We start from the raw sequence: 18,021 nt of genomic DNA, 5'->3' as shown, positions 1-18,021 counted from the left end.
GTAGCAGTCAAGATTGGACCAGAATCCAGGCATCTACTGTAGAAGATGAAGTAAAAGACTGAGTATTGCTAAGGATCAACTCATTTGCAATTTTAAAAGTTGGCTGAGAGATCTTGGAGATTTTATTACCAGCTGTCATAGTCTGAGCTGTGTCATTATGGAGCTTGCACACATGAACCTTTGACAGAGGTTGGAAGCTTTTTTCTACCAGAGATGGTTTAAAAATAGTAAATTTTTTTGTTTTTGACACTTTTGCTTACATGTGTCCAGAAAAAAAAAAAAGGTTCTCCATGTCACTACTTGAGAAGTATAACCTGCTATGTCTTCAGTTGACAGGTGCATGAAAACTTTCTTGCTTTTTTATCTAATAGTACCATTGAATAGAGTGCTTTTTTTCACTTGTTCTTTAATAGCAAGAGAGAAAATAATAATAATTGTTTTGCCTATGTTACTCATTAAAAAGCATTGCTTTTCTTGTACAGTACTGGAGGTAGTTTGGCTTGAGGACTTTTTCCCCATGTTCATAAGACCAGCTGGTTTTGCACTTTCTAATTGAGCAAAATATACAGCTGGTAGATGGCAGGAAGTTTTCATCAGTCTTTGGCTCCAGGCACTGTGACAGGGCCTATTAGTCAGACACTGGAGAGGAGTCTCTACATGCTGATAGAGATTACCCTGATGAACCACTCTGAGTCTGATTTGTTGTACACTTAGTTTGCACTCATCCATTGGTTTTGGTATCTTGCTCTTGCCCTGTGTCATGCTTACCCACTTGCTCTTGCTTGTTCTTGTCAATCTTCCTCCTTTCCTCTGAAATCTGCCCTATGAGTATATTGTATTTCCAGTTGTAAGTAGCATTTCATTCTTGAGGATAAAATAACAAAAGTAGGTGAAAGAAAACATATTAAAACTATTCTTTACATGTTTTTATGTGCTTTTCTAGAGTTGCACTTGGCTTAAGGCAGGCTGGCTGTTGTTTGCTTGCCAACCCCAAAAGGGATGGTCTGGAATTATTTGTTTGCTTGTTTCTTTACTTGGGTACTAGGAGATGCCACTAGAACGTGGTACTGGAATGAGCATTTCCTTTGCCTCTATTTTCTAAGGGTTTTGATTAGGTTATTAGTTTTATTGTCTAATTACATAATAGGCCCTAGCTTTGAACAGGTTTTACCTATCATAAGTCCCTTAAGATCCTGTGATTAAATTGTGCAGTTACAAATTGTTAGGATGTTTATCTGCTTTAGCTATGTGAGTAAAATTCCCCATACTTAATAATACCTGGATTAAATCTAACACTTTGTTCTTTCTGTCAAGGTTGCAGTACCAAGATGTCTAAATAGATTTAAATGTCCACCATGACCTGCACTCTAAAAATAGCAGGCCAGGAGGAGGAAATGAAATATTCTAAGGCAGTATTAATATCTGGCTCAATAAATGAATCAGAAGCCTGAGCATGACCCTTCCTGAAGCAATGGAAGACTGGTTTAGTCGTATTGCCACATTAATTGGCAGAGCTCAGATAATTAATTGCAAAACCCATGTATGCAGAGTATGCAAATCAGCATCACAATTTGATCCATATTATGACAGTTGACCAAAACAGATTGTTTGGAAAGATACTGGGTCCACTTGTAAAGTTTTCAAGTAACAATGAATCCACCCTTTATGCTAGTGGGTTATTAAAATCTTTTTGTTGTTTTTGGGGTGAAAAGCCTCCATTGCATTTTAAGGCTGAATTTGTCTGACTTACTCCAATTTCTAGATTTTGTTTTGCCTTATACCGCTTTAAAGTTTTCTGACTTTCTAACCTTCCAACTTCACTTACGTAAGAGTAATTTCAGCAGCTTCAGTTTTCTTCAGTAAGCTGAATCAATTAAGCTCTTTAAGCCTCTTGCCATGAGGCTTGCTTACCAGTACTGAAGTTGATTTTTTAGTCATCTTTTCAAACACTAGCTGATATTTTGATAATCCTCAAAATTAGTATTAGAAAGATGTAGAGGTTAAAAGTAAAGTTTATTTCTATAGAATTTTAGATCAAAAATACCTTAAACATAAAGATAAAGGCTAGAGGTAAAGTTAACTGCTACTTGAAACTGCATATCTGATTTTTTTATGAAAGAAGTTGAGATGCAATGGTTCGTTGAGTAGAAGAATTAAAAGATTTAAGTGCTGTCAACCGGAAGAGGGCAACACAACACAGCAAGTTTCAGCATCTTGTTGCCTAGTGCAGAATACTCTTGAATAGACCTGTGTCTATTACCATATTTAACTTTTTTCTTATTTATTAAAAATGACATTTTCATAAAGGATCTGCTGAAAATAGATGAGTTTATTTCTTAAAAACCTCCTTTTACAAAGAAGAAGTTTGAGTGAATAGGAAAACAATGTGAAATGGTGGTTGGTTTGTGTAACAGAGCTGTGCTCAGCTGCATTTCTGTCCTGAACAGAAAAAAAAAAGGACTTTGATTCATCATCTAATACACAGAATGACTTATTCTAATAACTGATGGCTCAGAACTGAAGAAGCACCAGCACATGTTCACCAGCTTTAAATTAGTTCAAAATCAAAGCTTTATGAATAAGAAAGTTTAAAAGCTTTGGTAGGCACATATTTTTCCTAGTGCCTAATTATTGGGAGAAAAAAAGCTAAACAAACAAACCAACCCTCTATGAAGTATTGCATATGGGTAGCATGATCAATAAGTTACTATGAATACTTGTTTTGTGAACTTAATTGCTTTGTTCTGTGCTGAAAGTAATAGCAATTTGACAAATTGTCACCTTGAGTTGAAGGTCACTGTCACCACAGTTGTTCTGTAATTGCTTAAACTTTTTTGGTCCATCTAAGTGCAGAGTGAAATGGGCTAGCTCAAACTAATGCTGTTAAAAATGACTTTTTTTTACATGTTTTCTATTAAGGAATGTCCATGCAGTTCTTTTAAAAGACTTAAGGATCTCACTTGCAAGATCAACCTTGTGCCTTTAAGAATCTTAGTACAGAATGGGGGCTTAATCAGTTTAAAAGAAGAATTTTGTGATTATAACCTTTACTTGTCAAGAGATGTGACTGAAGTTTACATAAATATGCCCAAGTTATCTGTAAAATTGTCAATACATAAATATGCCTAAGTTGTCTGTAAAATTGTCAATCAGCCTAGTTCATAGCTATTGTGAGAGTTGCGCAGTGCTCAGGGGAAGAGGCACAGGAAACATGGGACTATAAAACAGCTGTTTGGGTTGCTTCTCTGAGCTGGTTGGACTGTTACCAGGCTGGATAGTTCTAAGCTAGATCAGGCTTGTCAAGAGAAGCTACAGAAATCTTTTCAGTTGTGTGTAGATGTAGCTTGTGTACAAAGAATAAAGTAGTTTTGTTTGTGTGAAAAGCAGTTTAAGGTTCTGAATTATAAGTAGCCTAAAGCAATTTTGATCCAGGGATATACTGGATTCTGCATATTAGGGAAAATTGGGTAGTATTTTGTTTTAAAGCCTTTTTTATCTTATTGGGTACTCTTCTAAGTGTCTAGGTGTATCAAAACCAGTAGCATGTAAGTAGTACATAAATTAACTTTGTGTAAATAGTTATATAGATTATTTTTTTTGTTATTTAAAGATAAGTCAAAATACATTCTGAGATCGAATGAAATAATGAACGCTTAGTGGGGGGGGAATAAAAAGCCTATTTCTAATTTGAAAACTCTTTAATCTTACTGAATGGCTTATGCACTCGCTAATCACAAATTGCTAGTTACTTTTTTAGCAAATTATTCTTATATAAAACCCAAATTGGTCATCTTTCTGTGAATTGTCTTATGATAATGAACTTGGATATAAATAAGTTTATGTAAATGTTTATGCTACACATTTGAATTTAAACCATGAGGTTTAGATTCTTGTGGCTTTATTTAACTAAACTGTTTTATAAAGGTAGTGCTCTTGTATATTTATATATCACCCCAAATTTGTTACGAAAATTTATATGCATGCAATTTAAAAAATAACAAAAAACATAAATTGCAATTTTCACCTAAGCCTTGAGTGTTAATTCTTAAGAATATGAATATGATCAGAGGTGGGGATGAAAAATGAATGAAGCAATAATTCATTTGAATTAGGTCTGTGTACAGTTACTGTTAGATCTTGCAATTTAAATGCAGTACTCTTTGATATATTGTTACCTTTCTTTTGATCAATAAAGCTGATCACTTCTCTGTTTCATTTGGTTTAGTCAACACAAACTGATTTGCCACTTCCACTACATACTTTGTCATGTAGTTAGGTTCTTATTTTGTAGTAGGAGGGACTTTTGATACCTGAAACTTTCAATCCAGTGCTGTATCCCTCTGAGAATGGCTCTCATACTCTGATGTAATAGCAAAAAAAAAAAACAACCCCCAAACAAAACCAAAACAGTTGGTGAACTGCTTTACATTCCGAAAAAAGGGAAAAGCAAAATATGGATTTTATGTTTTTTTCTTTAGAGGGATGAAGAGTGTTTTCTTCAAGGGTTATTTCTGTGGCTGTGTGGCATATGCGGTGCCTATTGCTTAGGAATTAAACTAGAACAAAGCCTAGCCTATGATGATGATGCAAAAAGTTAACTGCATAGGTGAAAGTCACAACAGTAGCTGTTTTGGTTTGTCAAGATCAGCATATCATCTTATGGTTCCTTTACTTATTTTTAACTAAAATAAATAAAGCAGGTTAAATTTGCACAGAATTGGGGACTTAGAAAATACAGAAAGTGTTCTGTTTTTTGGAAAGCACCAAGACTCCTGTCTGCACTTTCCAGAAGACAAAGCAAATTGTACACAGGTAAGAGTGGAACGGAACGAACCTATGACAAACATCCTATGGTGGGATATGGCACTATACTCTAGGAATACTTTATGAATTAACAAACACATTTCTGAAATTTTGCTATCCTTGACTGTAGGAGTTTCTCCTAGTTTATTGTAGAAAACTAAGAATTATTTGGCTTAATGCTTTTAAGTAGATTGAAGGTGTTATGTGAAGTACTGAAATATCCATTGATCTTAAGCAAACAATCTGATGTTTGATTTTGTGGGTGCAAATCCATTTCTGAAGCTGTTTGCTTTATAGGTAGTCAGTACTTTCATGTGGCACTTAGTATAGGTCAGTATAAGTGCATAAGACACTGCAGCTGTGAAAAGCACTGTTGATTTGTTGTCACTGATTCTTCACATACCTTGATACATTACCAATTGTAAATACTAATCCCTTTCAGGGAAGGAAATTTAGTACTTCAAGGATGTACTTATATTGTGTATGTCTCTGTCTTCTCAGTGCTCAACAAAACTGTTTCTTGGAACTGCTTCTTCTATTTAGCTTCTGTTATTTTTGGCCTTAGGACCATTGCCTGCTGTCTGTTCTAGTTGTTAGCACTCTCTTGAGTGTTGACTTTCTTCTGCTTGTAGGATCTGTACAATTCACCTTAGGTTAAATAGTGGAAATTCAGTAGTTCAGAAAATATAGGGCTATTTCCCCTGCACAAGCAAATTTAACAGATAATATGAAAGACCAGGCTACAGCCAGAATGTGGTTCAGCCATGCTTGTTAAGTATTTTGACATGAAAGTGGTTGTGAGTCGTACTTCTTCAACTTTTGGTGTGGAACTGGTAATGGAACTTCTGACAATATACACTCTCGCTGAAATTGACCTGCAGGGTGGGATTGTTGTGAAGCTAAATTGCTGCCTCTAGGTAAGGTATCTGCATTGTATTTTGAATTGCGTCGTGTGCCCCTTCAGTTCTAGGTTTTTATCCCGTTCTGCGAAAGGTCACTTAGTTGGATGTATCTGCTATATATATGCAGATGAAGAGGCTTTTTTCAGGGTTTTTCATTTACTTAAGTGTACCCAGTGGGACTGAGGTTCTACAATAAGAATTTTTTATGAAACACATCCACTCTAGATGGAAGAGCATACAATCTCTGAATATCTCATAAGTGTCTCAGTGCCTACACTTACAAATGGGAAGGTTCTCCTAAATAGCTTTTAAATTAAAATAATCCAGGGAGTTCAGTGGTGGGACCTATGGGAAGGAAGGGTAAACAGTATCCTGGGCTGCTTTGGGAGGAGTGTTGCTAGCAGCTCAAGGGAGGTGCTCCTTTCCCTCTCCTCAGCACTGGTGAGGCCACACCTAGAGTGCTGGGTCCAGTTCTGGGCTCCCCAGTACAAGAGAGACATAAAGCTACTGGAGAGTGTTGAGCAAAGGGTCGCTAGGATAATTAAGGCACTGATGCATCTAATGGGGGGGGGAAGGGCTGGGAGAGCTGAGACTGCTCAACATAGAGAAGAAAAGGCTATGGGGGGATGTCATCAGTGTGTATAAATATCTAAAGAGAAAGTGCAAAAAAGAGCTAAGTACTTTCCAGTGGTGCCCAGTGGCAAGACCAGAGGCAGTGGGCACAAACTGAAACATAGAGGCTCCATCTGAACATCAGAAAATACTGTTACTGTCAGGGTCACCAAGCACTGGCACAAGTTGTCCACCAAGGTTGCAGAGTCCCCATCCTTGGGTGTAGTCAAAAGCTTCTTGGACTGTTGTCTGTCTGTAGGTGGCCCTGCTTGAGTGTGGGATTTGGACCCGAGCTTTCTTCCAGCCTCAACCACTCTGGAATTCTGTGATTCAGAGTCAACATGCTAGCGTGCTGAAAAGCCATTTGGAAAACTCAGTAGATGTTTTATCAAGCCACAGAAGCTTAAACTGTACCTTAGGAACCATTGTTCTTATGGATTTTGTGACAGGCTTTTACTTGATGCTACAAAACTAAAATCTAGAATTTGTAGAAGGATCTGAGGAAAGTTTGTGGCTTTTTACTCCTTTATGTCCTTACACAACGTGATGTGAATATGTTTGGCATGGATGCAAAATCAGTAAGGACAGCATCTTTAGAAACAGTTACAGAAGCAAAGTCTTTTATTCTGAGGTGTTACAATTAAGTTAACCCATTACATTTTTCATCACTTAAATTTAACAAAGAACACATTCTAAGTAGGCCTATCTTTTTCAGAGAGTAGAACATGTGCTTGGACTTTCAAATGTTTTACGTGGTTGTAATAACTCATTGTGTTGCTATTACATAAGCTTTTTCTAAGACTGTAAAGAAGCAACATTGCCAGTTTAAACAATATGGAAAAGGGAGGTATTTTAAATGGTTCTTAATCTTTTCTAAAGATGAGCAAGTAATGTTCCTCAGCGTGTGTGGGTGAATTAACTGAAATAGTTGCCATATTTCTTTGTAGGTTTGTAATAAAGTTAAACTATTGTTAACTGTGTAGGAGGCTAGAGCTGTATGAAACAGTTGCTTCATACAGTGTGCTCTGTTTGGTGCAAGGCTTTAAGGAAGGCAAGTTGTTACCCAAGCATGATTAGGAGAATAGTCCTTAACCATTCATGACCAAAAATTGCTCAATAATATTGTCTAGACATAACTTTAAAAAGCCCTACTACATAGAAATTTAACTGTATTCCAGATGTGTTTATAATTCTGGTTGTGGCTTTAATTTGACTATGGTCTCAACTAAGATGCTAGTTAATTCTGACATTAAGTATTGTTTGCATCAATTCTTGACATAACATTTGCCACATAACAGACCATAACAAGTTAAAGCTTCCACCAAAGGAACACATCCTATAATTGTTCTTGTTTTTAAAACAGTGATCATTAATGCTCAAAACCCAAAGGATTTCCAGCTTGTGTAATACTCTTAAGAGTGCTTTCAAGAATAACAAAATTTTCACTGTACTTGGTATGTGGACAAGTTAGAATTTTGACCACAAGTTTCTATTTTCTTGGTCATGTAAAGTATGCAAATGTAAGAAAATCAGTTTGAGTTAATTTGGAGACACTTCTATAGAAGAAAATTGACCCACTGAGTAAGATTGTATGTCCTCATGTAATTATGCAGTATTCTTGGTTGATGGGAAAATGAACATGAGCCGGCTTCAGTGTGCGCTTGCAGCCCAGAAAGCCAACTGTATCCTGGTCTGCATCAAAAGGAGCATGACCAGCAGGTCAAAGGAGCTGATCCTGCCCCTCTACTCTGCTCTCATGAGATCTCACTTGTGGTATTGTGTGCAGTTCTGGTGTCCTCAACATAAAAAGGACATGGAACTGTTGGAACAAGTCCAGAGAAGGGCCACGAGGATGATCAGGGGACTGGAGCACCTCCCGTATGAAGACAGGCTGAGGAAGTTGGGGCTGTTCAGCCTGGAGAAGAGAAGGCTGTGTGGAGACCTCATAGCAGCCTTCCAGTATCTGAAGGGGGCCTATAGAGATGCTGGGGAGGGACTCTTCATTAGAGATCGTAGTGATAGGACAAGGGGTAACAGGTTAAAACTTAAACAGGGGAAGTTTAGGTTGGATATAAGGAGGAAATTCTTCCCTGTTAGGGTGGTGAGGCACTGGAATAGGTTGCCCAGGGGGGCTGTGAATGCTCCATCCCTGGCAGTGTTCAAGACCAGGTTGGGCGAGGCCTTGGGTGCTATGATTTAGCGTAAGGTGTCCCTGCCCACGGCAGGGGGGTTGGAACTAGATGATCGTAAGGTCCTTTTCAACCCTAACTATTCTGTGATTCTTTTAATAGTATATGTTTTTTTCATGTCTTGTCCTTTCATGTTCTTTCAAATCTCAGGAGTAAGAAGTTTTAAAAATGTATCCAAATACACATTTGTCATGACCATATAAAAGTGTACATACAGAATTATCTTAAGCTTCAATCTGGTAGAATACTTCTGCATTATTAATTTATTTGACTGCTGTTAGTGTAAATTAAATGTATAAAGTGTAGCTAGTTTGTTTCATCTTTGTTATTGCATGCCTCTTAAAAATATTACAGAGTATAATGTTCTTGTTCATCACGATAAAGACTTAAACCTCATGAGGTAAACAAAGCTTCCTTCTCACCATTTGACTGCAGAAGCCCTAGTACAAACTCAAGAAAAAATGAAAGAATGCAGGGTTTTCTATAGGTTGTAATCAGATATATATTACAATTTTTAGTCACTGAAAATGTAATTTATTAGAGCAATTTAAAGGGTATTATAGGAAAGCTAAGTAATTTGATTTGTTTTATATGTTGACTTTACAGCTAGTCCTGCAACCCACATCACATCCTGTCAATGAGTCAATTTTTCTAGTAATTCTAGATAGGTGTGTTGAGCATGTTTCTACTCCTTTTCGTCTTACAGCTTTTAGTTCATATTGGACATACAAAACCATTACTTAATTTTTCTATTTAAAAAAAGTTAATTCTATTTTTTAATGTAATGTACTTTATTCTCTGAACAGTGATATGATGTTGCAGTTATGAGGTTAAAAATTCTGAATGCTAACAAAACCAGTGCCAGCCTTATTGAAAGCACACAAAATCATAACTAGAGTGTGTTAGATACAGTTTGCAGAGACTAAATAAAGAAATACTAGAAATAGTGTTTCAGGTTTTTTGGAATGTTGTTCCAGTCCTAACAACTTGGAGAATAACTGATCTAGAAACATCATCATCGGTGTACAATAAAGCAGGGGGTGTCTCTAGCTTAGAAGATTTAAAGGAGGGGAATGGAGCAATGATTACAGGATGAAGACAAATCATGTTGTGGTTTATGCCTCTCAATCTCAGAAAATACTGATGAAATTTGAAAGGTAACAGATTTCAAATGGATAAAATTACACCATTTTTGAATCTTGTTTGTTATCATGCAAGATTTGAAGTGGAAAGAGAAGTCACTTCCTTATTTTTTACAAACGTCTAATGAAGATGTAAGAATCAAACTGGTTTTTGCTCTGAATATGTCTTGTATTAGAGAGGAATTTGGGGTTTGGGGTTTTGTTTGTTTTTCTGCTTCTCAGACTGCTCTTTGAGTAATGGCAGCTTGTTAAGAAATGGCTTCCTTCATTTGTGTTGAAATGAACAAGTGACCTCTTACTGAATTTGTTGAGAAGTGGACACAATTTAAATGTACTTGTGAGTAACAAACATAGATTATTTTACATAGTTGTGGGTGGTGGGTTTTGTTTTTTGTTTTAATCTGTATGTTTGCAGCTAACTTACTGGAAGATAGTATTTGGGCGTAGGTATACTATACTACTATTCAGTAGTGAAAATGAAGTTACCTTGATGTTGTGTTTTGGCATTTAAAAGAATGGATTTCAAGTTTATGCTGTAACTTGAATCTCTAGCCTATAGAGTGTGTAAGTGTACTATTTCTTAGCACCCTTTGAAAATACTATTTCAAGGCTATCCTGACTGAAGCACAAAGTAATACTTACAAAATAGTCAATGTAAGAGTGTAATATTTTTTTTAGATATTTTTTGAAGTAAAATACCGAGATCCCAACTAACATACACATCTTTCAGAATCTGTTTACTTAGAAGCATAAACTGGAAAGTGTGCTGGGAAACAGCAGCAGTTGTGAATAGGGAAGTATCTTAAGATTAAAAACACAAATTGGAAAATAAGATCAAACCATAGGAGAGCAAATGAATTTACTAAGTAACACAGTGTCCCCTGTATTTCTTAGTTTGACATTACAAATGAAAGTTGAAAGGGAGAATTGGAAGTTTTGCATCAGAAGTTTGCACTTAGAGTAGTATTTCCTTCAATACACGCTTGCCTAGCTGATTTTTTAAGCTTGTATTAATTGAATGATGAAATAGGAATCAAATACAAGTATCAGTTAAGCAATATTGGTATTTTTAGCTACATGAGCACCTTTATTGTGGAGTTAGTTACTATTTGAGTATTGCACTAAGAGTCTTCTGTCATTCGAGCATAAGCTTAAGATGTCTTGATAGGTGGGACATAAATTAATACTTCAAAATACTAAATTGGCTGTATGAACAAGAAATACGCAGGGAAGTGCAAAGAAGGACTGCTGTAGTTATTGGCTAGTTATTTATGCAGAAATATTTTGCAGCATTTACTCTAATTTATTGTATTGATTTAACCTATTTCAGTTAATACTGGCCATTGCAAATGCAAATTGCTGGGATTTAGTTTTTCTGTTAAGAAAGAGCATGACTGGAGATAGGAAGCTTAGAACAGCATCACTGAATGGTGGGGGAAGAATTAAAGGTCTATGTACATGCAATTTTGCTTAAAAAAGCATTTTATTATCTGTTGTGTCTAGCTTAAGCAGCCTGAAGACATCCCACTAATGCAGAATAACGAACATGGGTTGGACTAAATCTGCTCTTAGATTTCTTTACTGTATAGTCAGTATACTCAGGGAGTAGTTAGTTTTCCCCAAATTTCTTTTTATATAAAATAACCATTATGCAAACTGTTATTATTGCTTTTAAAGCTTCATGGTTGAGTTTAAATCACTGTAAATTAAATGATAAATTTAAATTATGGGAGATTTCTTAGTGTAAAGGGTTCATTACAAAGCAGCACAAACTATGAACTTGACAAGTTAGTGAAATATGATGGAGTGTATAGGGAAGTCTCGAGTTCTACAGTTTTAAGCTGCCAGCACATGTGGGAATTGTAAGGAATTCTTTTTTTACTTTGTGGGTTTTATATGCATGGTAACTTTTATTTGTTGAATACTATTAGAGTAGCAGCCGAATGTTTAGACAGAAAATCCAAATCCTTCCTCTAGATGGAAATACTGGTAACTGTGATTTTTCCAGATTAAAACCCAGCAGTTCAGGAGTTATGTTTTTCATTTTAAGATGCATCCTGTATAAAATATCTGACTAATTAAATTGTGGATTTCAGGCAGTGTTTGATGTTCTGTTGATTCTGAAAAGGACCAGGCAAGGGGTTTTGGTTTGTTTTTTTTTTGTTTGTTTGTTTTGTTTTTTTGGCAGGATAATAGGGAAGAAAGAGTCGTAATTGCTAGCACAATATGTAACTATATAGCTTGTCTCTGATCTATGAGGCTTTAGGCTGCTTTAAAGGGCCTCTTAAAACTTTCCCTCACCTGCAACTCTTCTTAATGCAAGTCTACCTGAGTAGGTAATTTTTAATCTGTTTTTTTTTTTCTCACTGCAGTGTAATTTTTTTTCACTGTCACTTTCCTATCACTGTTATTGTTTAAACTTTTTTTAGGAAGATTAAAGTCTTCATTTGTTCTGAAAAGCACAAGATTTGTGGTGCTATGTAGTAGTGTAGAAGAATGAGAAATTTCAGTTGTAATAAATAGAAAATATGTTAATTTAGAGTTGAGTATTTGCTTTCATAAAAAATTGATCTGATACCAACTTGTGGATATGATCAGTGTAAAATTCATTGCAAATTTTGCACCAGGGAACTGTCTTCACATGCTTACATGCCTGACGGCATTTCCTCTGTGGACTGGCAATTATTCTCACCTCGTGTACCCTGCAAAAGCATCCAGCATCTTTTGAACAGCTTACAGCTACACTGTGACTGTAAAATAAAATAACTTAGAAAGTGCTATATTCTGTTGAAGCTCTGATAATCTTAGTAGGAAGAAACAATAAATACAGTACAAATACATGCTTTATGCCTGATGTAGATTATTTAAAGTCATTTTCAGTTAACAGTTATGCAATGCTGTCTGTGTGGGTTAGATGACAGATAATACTGTTATGTGTGATTAGGCAAATATTGTACAAAACAACATTAGGTAAGCGATTACTCGCGTTGGCTGTTCCTTCACGTGGTGCTGTAGTAAATACTGGAGTAGAAAGCTCTAGTCAAGTTGGGCTTATATTACTAGCTACCACGCTTCAAAAGGGGTGATGGTAAGATTTTTCCAAGATTATTTGTGCTCCCGTATGACTAAGATACTTTGAAAAGTTATCTCATAAACATTGTAGATTGTAGAGTGGGATTTTTCTTTTGACTCTTTTAATGTATAAAGCATCTGCTGCATGGGGGGGAAGAAGTGTAAGCATGTTGGGGTAATACTCTTCCTGTAGGTTTGTATTTGTGAACCACAGTCTTTGTATAAACAACTTGCAGTTACTTTTATCATTTTAACATTGATGGAGACCAGTGATCCTTATTTACATTACCACATCTGTATTCCTCGACACTTGAAATGTAAAATTGAATTCATTTTCTATAATGTTTCATGATAGCAGCTGAGAATATTGCTGTGCAGCAACTCTTTGGGCTATTTTAGAAAATACATCTTTGACTTTTCCCTCGGCATGAAATCGTAGAGTCGTAGAATGGTTAAGGTTGAAGAGGACCTTAAGATCATGTAGTTCCAATCCCCTTGCCGCAGGCAGGGACACATTACACTAGACCATGTCACCCAAGGCTCTGTCCACCCTGGCCTTAATGATGATAACTAGGGAAAAATTTAATGTAATTCATTAATATATGATGAGAAACTGCAGTATGCACTTCAGAAATTCTTTTCTTAAAAGTCTGTTGAGGATAACCGCCTTTGCTTGTATCCTTCTGGTGTTTGTTTCCACTTGTGCTACTTCAGATGGTAAGCACTTGGGAGGTGTGATTAGATGTCTGAATAATTGATTTTTTTTTTTTTTCAACTCAATAGAAAAATGTTTTGCTGTAACAGTGTTTTAGGGATTTTGTCTTGTTTGTTGGTTGGGTTTAATTTTTTTTTTATGCTTGGGGGCGCTTTTTTCAGTTTTTTCACTGTAACATGCCAGGGTTCACTTCTCAGGTGTGGATCTGTCTGAGGTGGATCCTGCTGGCTCTGTGCCTTCCATCATTTTTCGAATGTTCAGACATTTCATTAGTGCTGTTTGTATCCACATTCTTCTACCCTGAGGATGTAGAGGGTTGACTAGTAGCTAGTCAGCTCCTTCTGATCAGCCTTCATAAGAAGTAACTTTTGGAGATCGTTGGCAGGAAGTAACAAGTGGCTGTGTCAACAGTTCTGCACTGTACTGCCCTGGATTTACTTAGAGGTAGTGTACCACTTTTAGGAAAAGATTCCTTGCCCTGCTGTTTCAGAGAGGTGAATGACAGTTGTCATGGTTAATCTATTGGTTGTAGCTTTTCATGTAGGTAGGTGACAGAAACCACATTGTAACTTCCTTTAAAATTGTTTTCTAACTTTCAAATTTTTTACTACACTTGAGGTTTGCTGGGGCTTTATTCATTTGTTTGCTGTGTTGTTTGGTTTTTTCTTCCCCAAAAACCTCTGCCATGAGATAGAATAGTTTTTGATGTTGAGTTGTGTTGTTTTGCTTTAATTCTTTTTAATTACCTCAGTAGGACATGAACCACTTTGAGAGGTAGGAAACTGAATTTGGAAGGACCAGTGTCTCATATTGCCTTTTCCAATTAAGATGGTATGTGGTGAAAGTTTAATTTACTGGAGCCCAGTCACCCATAATGCAGGGCACATCAGCTGATTTCTGGAGTTGCTAGCAGAAATTTGTCAGTAACAATTTAGAGCTTGATTAAAACTTTTGGACTCATTGAATATGAGGTTTTCAACTTCTGTTTTCTGGCTCAGGTGCCCAGTTTGGGAGGAGAAGCCACACTGTCGGAAAAATCTTTTCCTCTCCTTTCCAAGATCAGATTCTTGCTGATACTGAAAGGATGGGAAAAAAGGTTACTTATACAGATACACAAAGAAGGGGATTACCTTAACATACCCACAGTTCTTCAGTAAGTACATCTATAGATCATACAGGGCCAGGAGGCCTGGATGGATGAATGAAGATCTTCTGGACAAACTCAAACACAAAAAGGAAGTATACGCAGGGTGCAAGCAAGGACAGGTAGCCTGAAAGGAATACAGAGAAATTGTCTAAGCAGCCAGGAATCAGGTTAGGAAAGCTGAAAGGAAGGCTAGGGAAAATGTGGGCCCTCTCTAGAACTAAATGGGAGACCTGGTGACCTGGGACATGGAGAAGGCTAAGGTGCACAATGACTTTTTGCATCAGTCTTCACTGGTGAGTGCTCCAGCCACAGTGCTCAAGTTGCAGAAGGCAAAGGCAGGGACTGAGAGAAAGAGCCACCTGCTCTAGGATCAGGTTTGAGACTAAGGTATTTGAAGGTGCACAAGTCCATGGGACATGATGAGATGCATCCACAGCTCCTGAGGGAACCAGCGGATGAAGTGGCTAAGCCACTCTCTGTCATATTTGAGATATTGTGGCAGTCTGGTGAAGTTCCCACTGACTGGAAGAGGGGAAACATAACCCTCATTTTTAAAAAAGGAGAAAGGGAAGCCGTGAAAGTACAGTCCAGTCAGACTCACCTCAGTGCACAGGAAGACCATGGAGCAGAGATTGCTGGAAACTGCTAAGGCACATGGAGAAGGAGGAGGTGACTGGTGACAGCCAGCAGGCTTCACTAAGAGCAAGTTGTGCCAGACAGATTTGGTAGGTGTAAGAATTTAGGTTGCCTGTCAAAGCACGGCACTTTTCTCTCTCTCCTTTTTTCTTGCAGCTGAAATAGTTTGAATTTTTCAGCATAAAATCTACTGGAAAAAAGTCACGTGGCTTTAGCTATAACGCTACATGTTTGACATTAAAAGTGCTTAATGTGTTTCTAAAAGGGGAAAGATAAACTATTGTAGAAGGTATTTGATATTTCTTAAAGTATTGCTTTGACTTGGAAAAACATCTAGGCTGATGTTGAGCTCCTAAGTTGATGCTCACTGTTTTCTTTACTTAAGAATGTATTGAGGTGTTTTGTTTAAGCAAAACATTTTGTTCTGTTATTCCTGTAACAGAAGGTTGGTTTCTTTGAAATAAAATAAAAAAAAGGAATGCAAATGCAAGATGTTTATTCTGCTGCAGTCTCTTGTTCTGTCCTATCTTCTGCCTGTCTTGAATAATATGATGTATTTGCATGGTCCTTAAATTGTTGTTCTTCCTGATTTTGCTGTCAAAACAGGCAACCACAGAAAGACCTTTTATACAGAAGCTATTTCGACCAATTGCTTCAGGAGGACAGATGCATACTTTGGGAGATCTGCTAAAAGATGTGTGTCCTAGTGCTATTGACCATGAAGGTACTGTAAAAATAACTTTTGTCTAGTAATGTATTTTTTTTCTGTTGATTTATTGTTTGGTTAGTTGGGTTTTGTTGTGTTTTGTTTTTTTTTTTTAATGTGGGGATTTTGGAGGTAGGACTATGTCTTAGTACCAGAGTTTGACTCCTTCATGCCGTATAGTGTGCCACACATCACATCACCTGCAGTGTTTGGAGATGGTAAGGCTGAGGCCTTAGACACTCTTGAAGAATTAATTTCTGGAAGTTTTATTTTAAAATTTGTGTTTGCCTTCACACTGTTCTTAATAAAAACATAGTGCTTTCTGCATTTAAAAAAAAGTATTCTTGAAGCAATGTCAACAGAAATTTTAAGTTACCTTTAATTTTATTCTGCATATTTTTTTTTGTACGTAAAATACCATAATTGATAGAAATTGAAGGGTTTTTCAGAATATTTTCTTCTTGTTCAAGCCCAACCTTTAAAAATGTACAAGAAAAGGAAGAGATTATTGTAAGCATGTAATAGTTTATGTATAGTTACTAAGTAATATTGTGTGACAAGATACCAGTTAGTTCATGTAGCATTATATCATTTCGTACAACAACATTTGACAGTCAGTGCTTAGTCAGAAAAATAATATCTGATTTTATCTAAGCCTCAAAGATTACAACTATTGGAACTCTGATATACTTTTAAAGTGGGATAAATGTAAAGGTTATGTAAATTAAGATAAAATTAATGTGCAAATTAAGATAAAAATTTATGTGAAACATTTTTTTTCTTGGTTTTGCTGTTGTCTTGCCAGTACCTGTAAATAGGTAACTGTTTTTCAGTCAGTACATCACAACATGTTTTGAGAAATATCTGATATTCTAGAGAAGATCTTGGCACAGAATTTACTGATGTAGTATAAGTACCTCTGGACCGTAAAGCACTAAATTTGAAATCTGTTAAAATCTATAGAATTGCATGCACAGAACTTGTGTAATTCAAAATCAAACACTTGTGGATTTCTTTAAGTATAGTGATCATGGAAATCTACTGAAATCTCAACAGATCTTTTTACCCATGTTTAATACATGTTAACACATGGAAACAATTTCCAAAAATAACAAAAGTAAGAAAAATATGGAATGATGCTAGCCATGTGTCTATTTTTCCTAAAGCTGCTTATGAATTTTAGAGCATAGTTTTAAGTGATGCTTTCAACTAACTGTCCAAATGATAAAGCAAGATACAAACAGATACTTAAATGACAGCGCAAGCAAATTTAAGCATCTTTAAGTACTTAAGTGTGAGGATCCTCCTACAGACACTCGTGAAAAGCTACGAAGTGAATTTAATAAAAAAAAAAAGAGCGTAAGAAGGATGATATATTTTAATTTGAAAGGCAGTCAAAAGCACAAATTAAATGCAAGAAACTCAAAAAGTATTTATGCAAAAAGTTATTCCAGGATATCATGAATGGTCAGTTTTACATGGATTTGTGAAAGCTACACATGGGGAATGTGCTAGTTACTGCTGGAAATCCTATACTGTTGTTGTGGTCTAAGCCCAGACGGTAACTCAGAACCACGCAGCCGCTCACTCACTCCTGCCTTCTTCCTCCACCCACTCCCGGAAGGGGGAGGAAGATGGGGAGGAGAATCGAAAGAATGTAACTCCCACGGGTTGAGATAAGAACAGTCCAGTAACTAAGGTATAACACAAAGCCACTGCTGCTACCACCAATAATAATAATGGTAAGGGAAATAGCAAGGGAAGAGAATACAACCACTCACCACCCACCGACCGATACCCAGCCTGACCTGAGCAGAGATCTAGCTCTTCTGGGTAACTGACCCCAGTTTATTTACTGGGCATGACGTGCTGTGGTATGGAATACCCCTTTGGTTAGTTTGGATCAGGTGTCCTGTCTCTGCTTCCTCAGAGCTTCCCCTCCTCCCTGGCAGAGCATGAGACTCAGAAAGTCCTTGGTCAGAGTAAACATTACTGAGCAGCAACTAAAAACATTGGTGTTATCAGCGCTGTTCCCAGGCTGAAAGTCAAAAACACAGCACTGCACCAACTACTAAGAAGGAGAAAAACGACTGCTAC

General features: G+C 36.7%; 1 protein-coding gene across 4 annotated transcripts in view; it reads left to right on the top strand.

Moving 5' to 3' along the window:
• The window catches only part of ATG5 (autophagy related 5), an 81,468-nt gene that overhangs the window by 35,644 nt on the left and 27,803 nt on the right, over positions 1-18,021 (top strand). For all 4 annotated transcript variants that reach the window (XR_009965999.1, XM_062624754.1, XM_062624745.1 and 1 more), the window contains one exon: positions 15,825-15,942. Coding sequence is in view for 3 of the 4 variants with exons in the window: in XM_062624754.1 (XP_062480738.1) it covers positions 15,825-15,942 (118 nt within the window). In the remaining variant the exon portion in view is untranslated. The remainder of the gene's footprint in view (positions 1-15,824; positions 15,943-18,021) is intronic.

Source organism: Pezoporus occidentalis, unplaced genomic scaffold, assembly GCF_034315485.1.
Source record: "Pezoporus occidentalis ecotype Australia unplaced genomic scaffold, CSIRO_AGI_Poc_V1 ctg109, whole genome shotgun sequence".
NCBI lineage: Eukaryota > Metazoa > Chordata > Aves > Psittaciformes > Psittacidae > Pezoporus > Pezoporus occidentalis.
The sequence above is the reverse complement of the archived record's forward strand: the minus strand, read 5'-3'. Positions and strand labels throughout refer to the sequence as shown.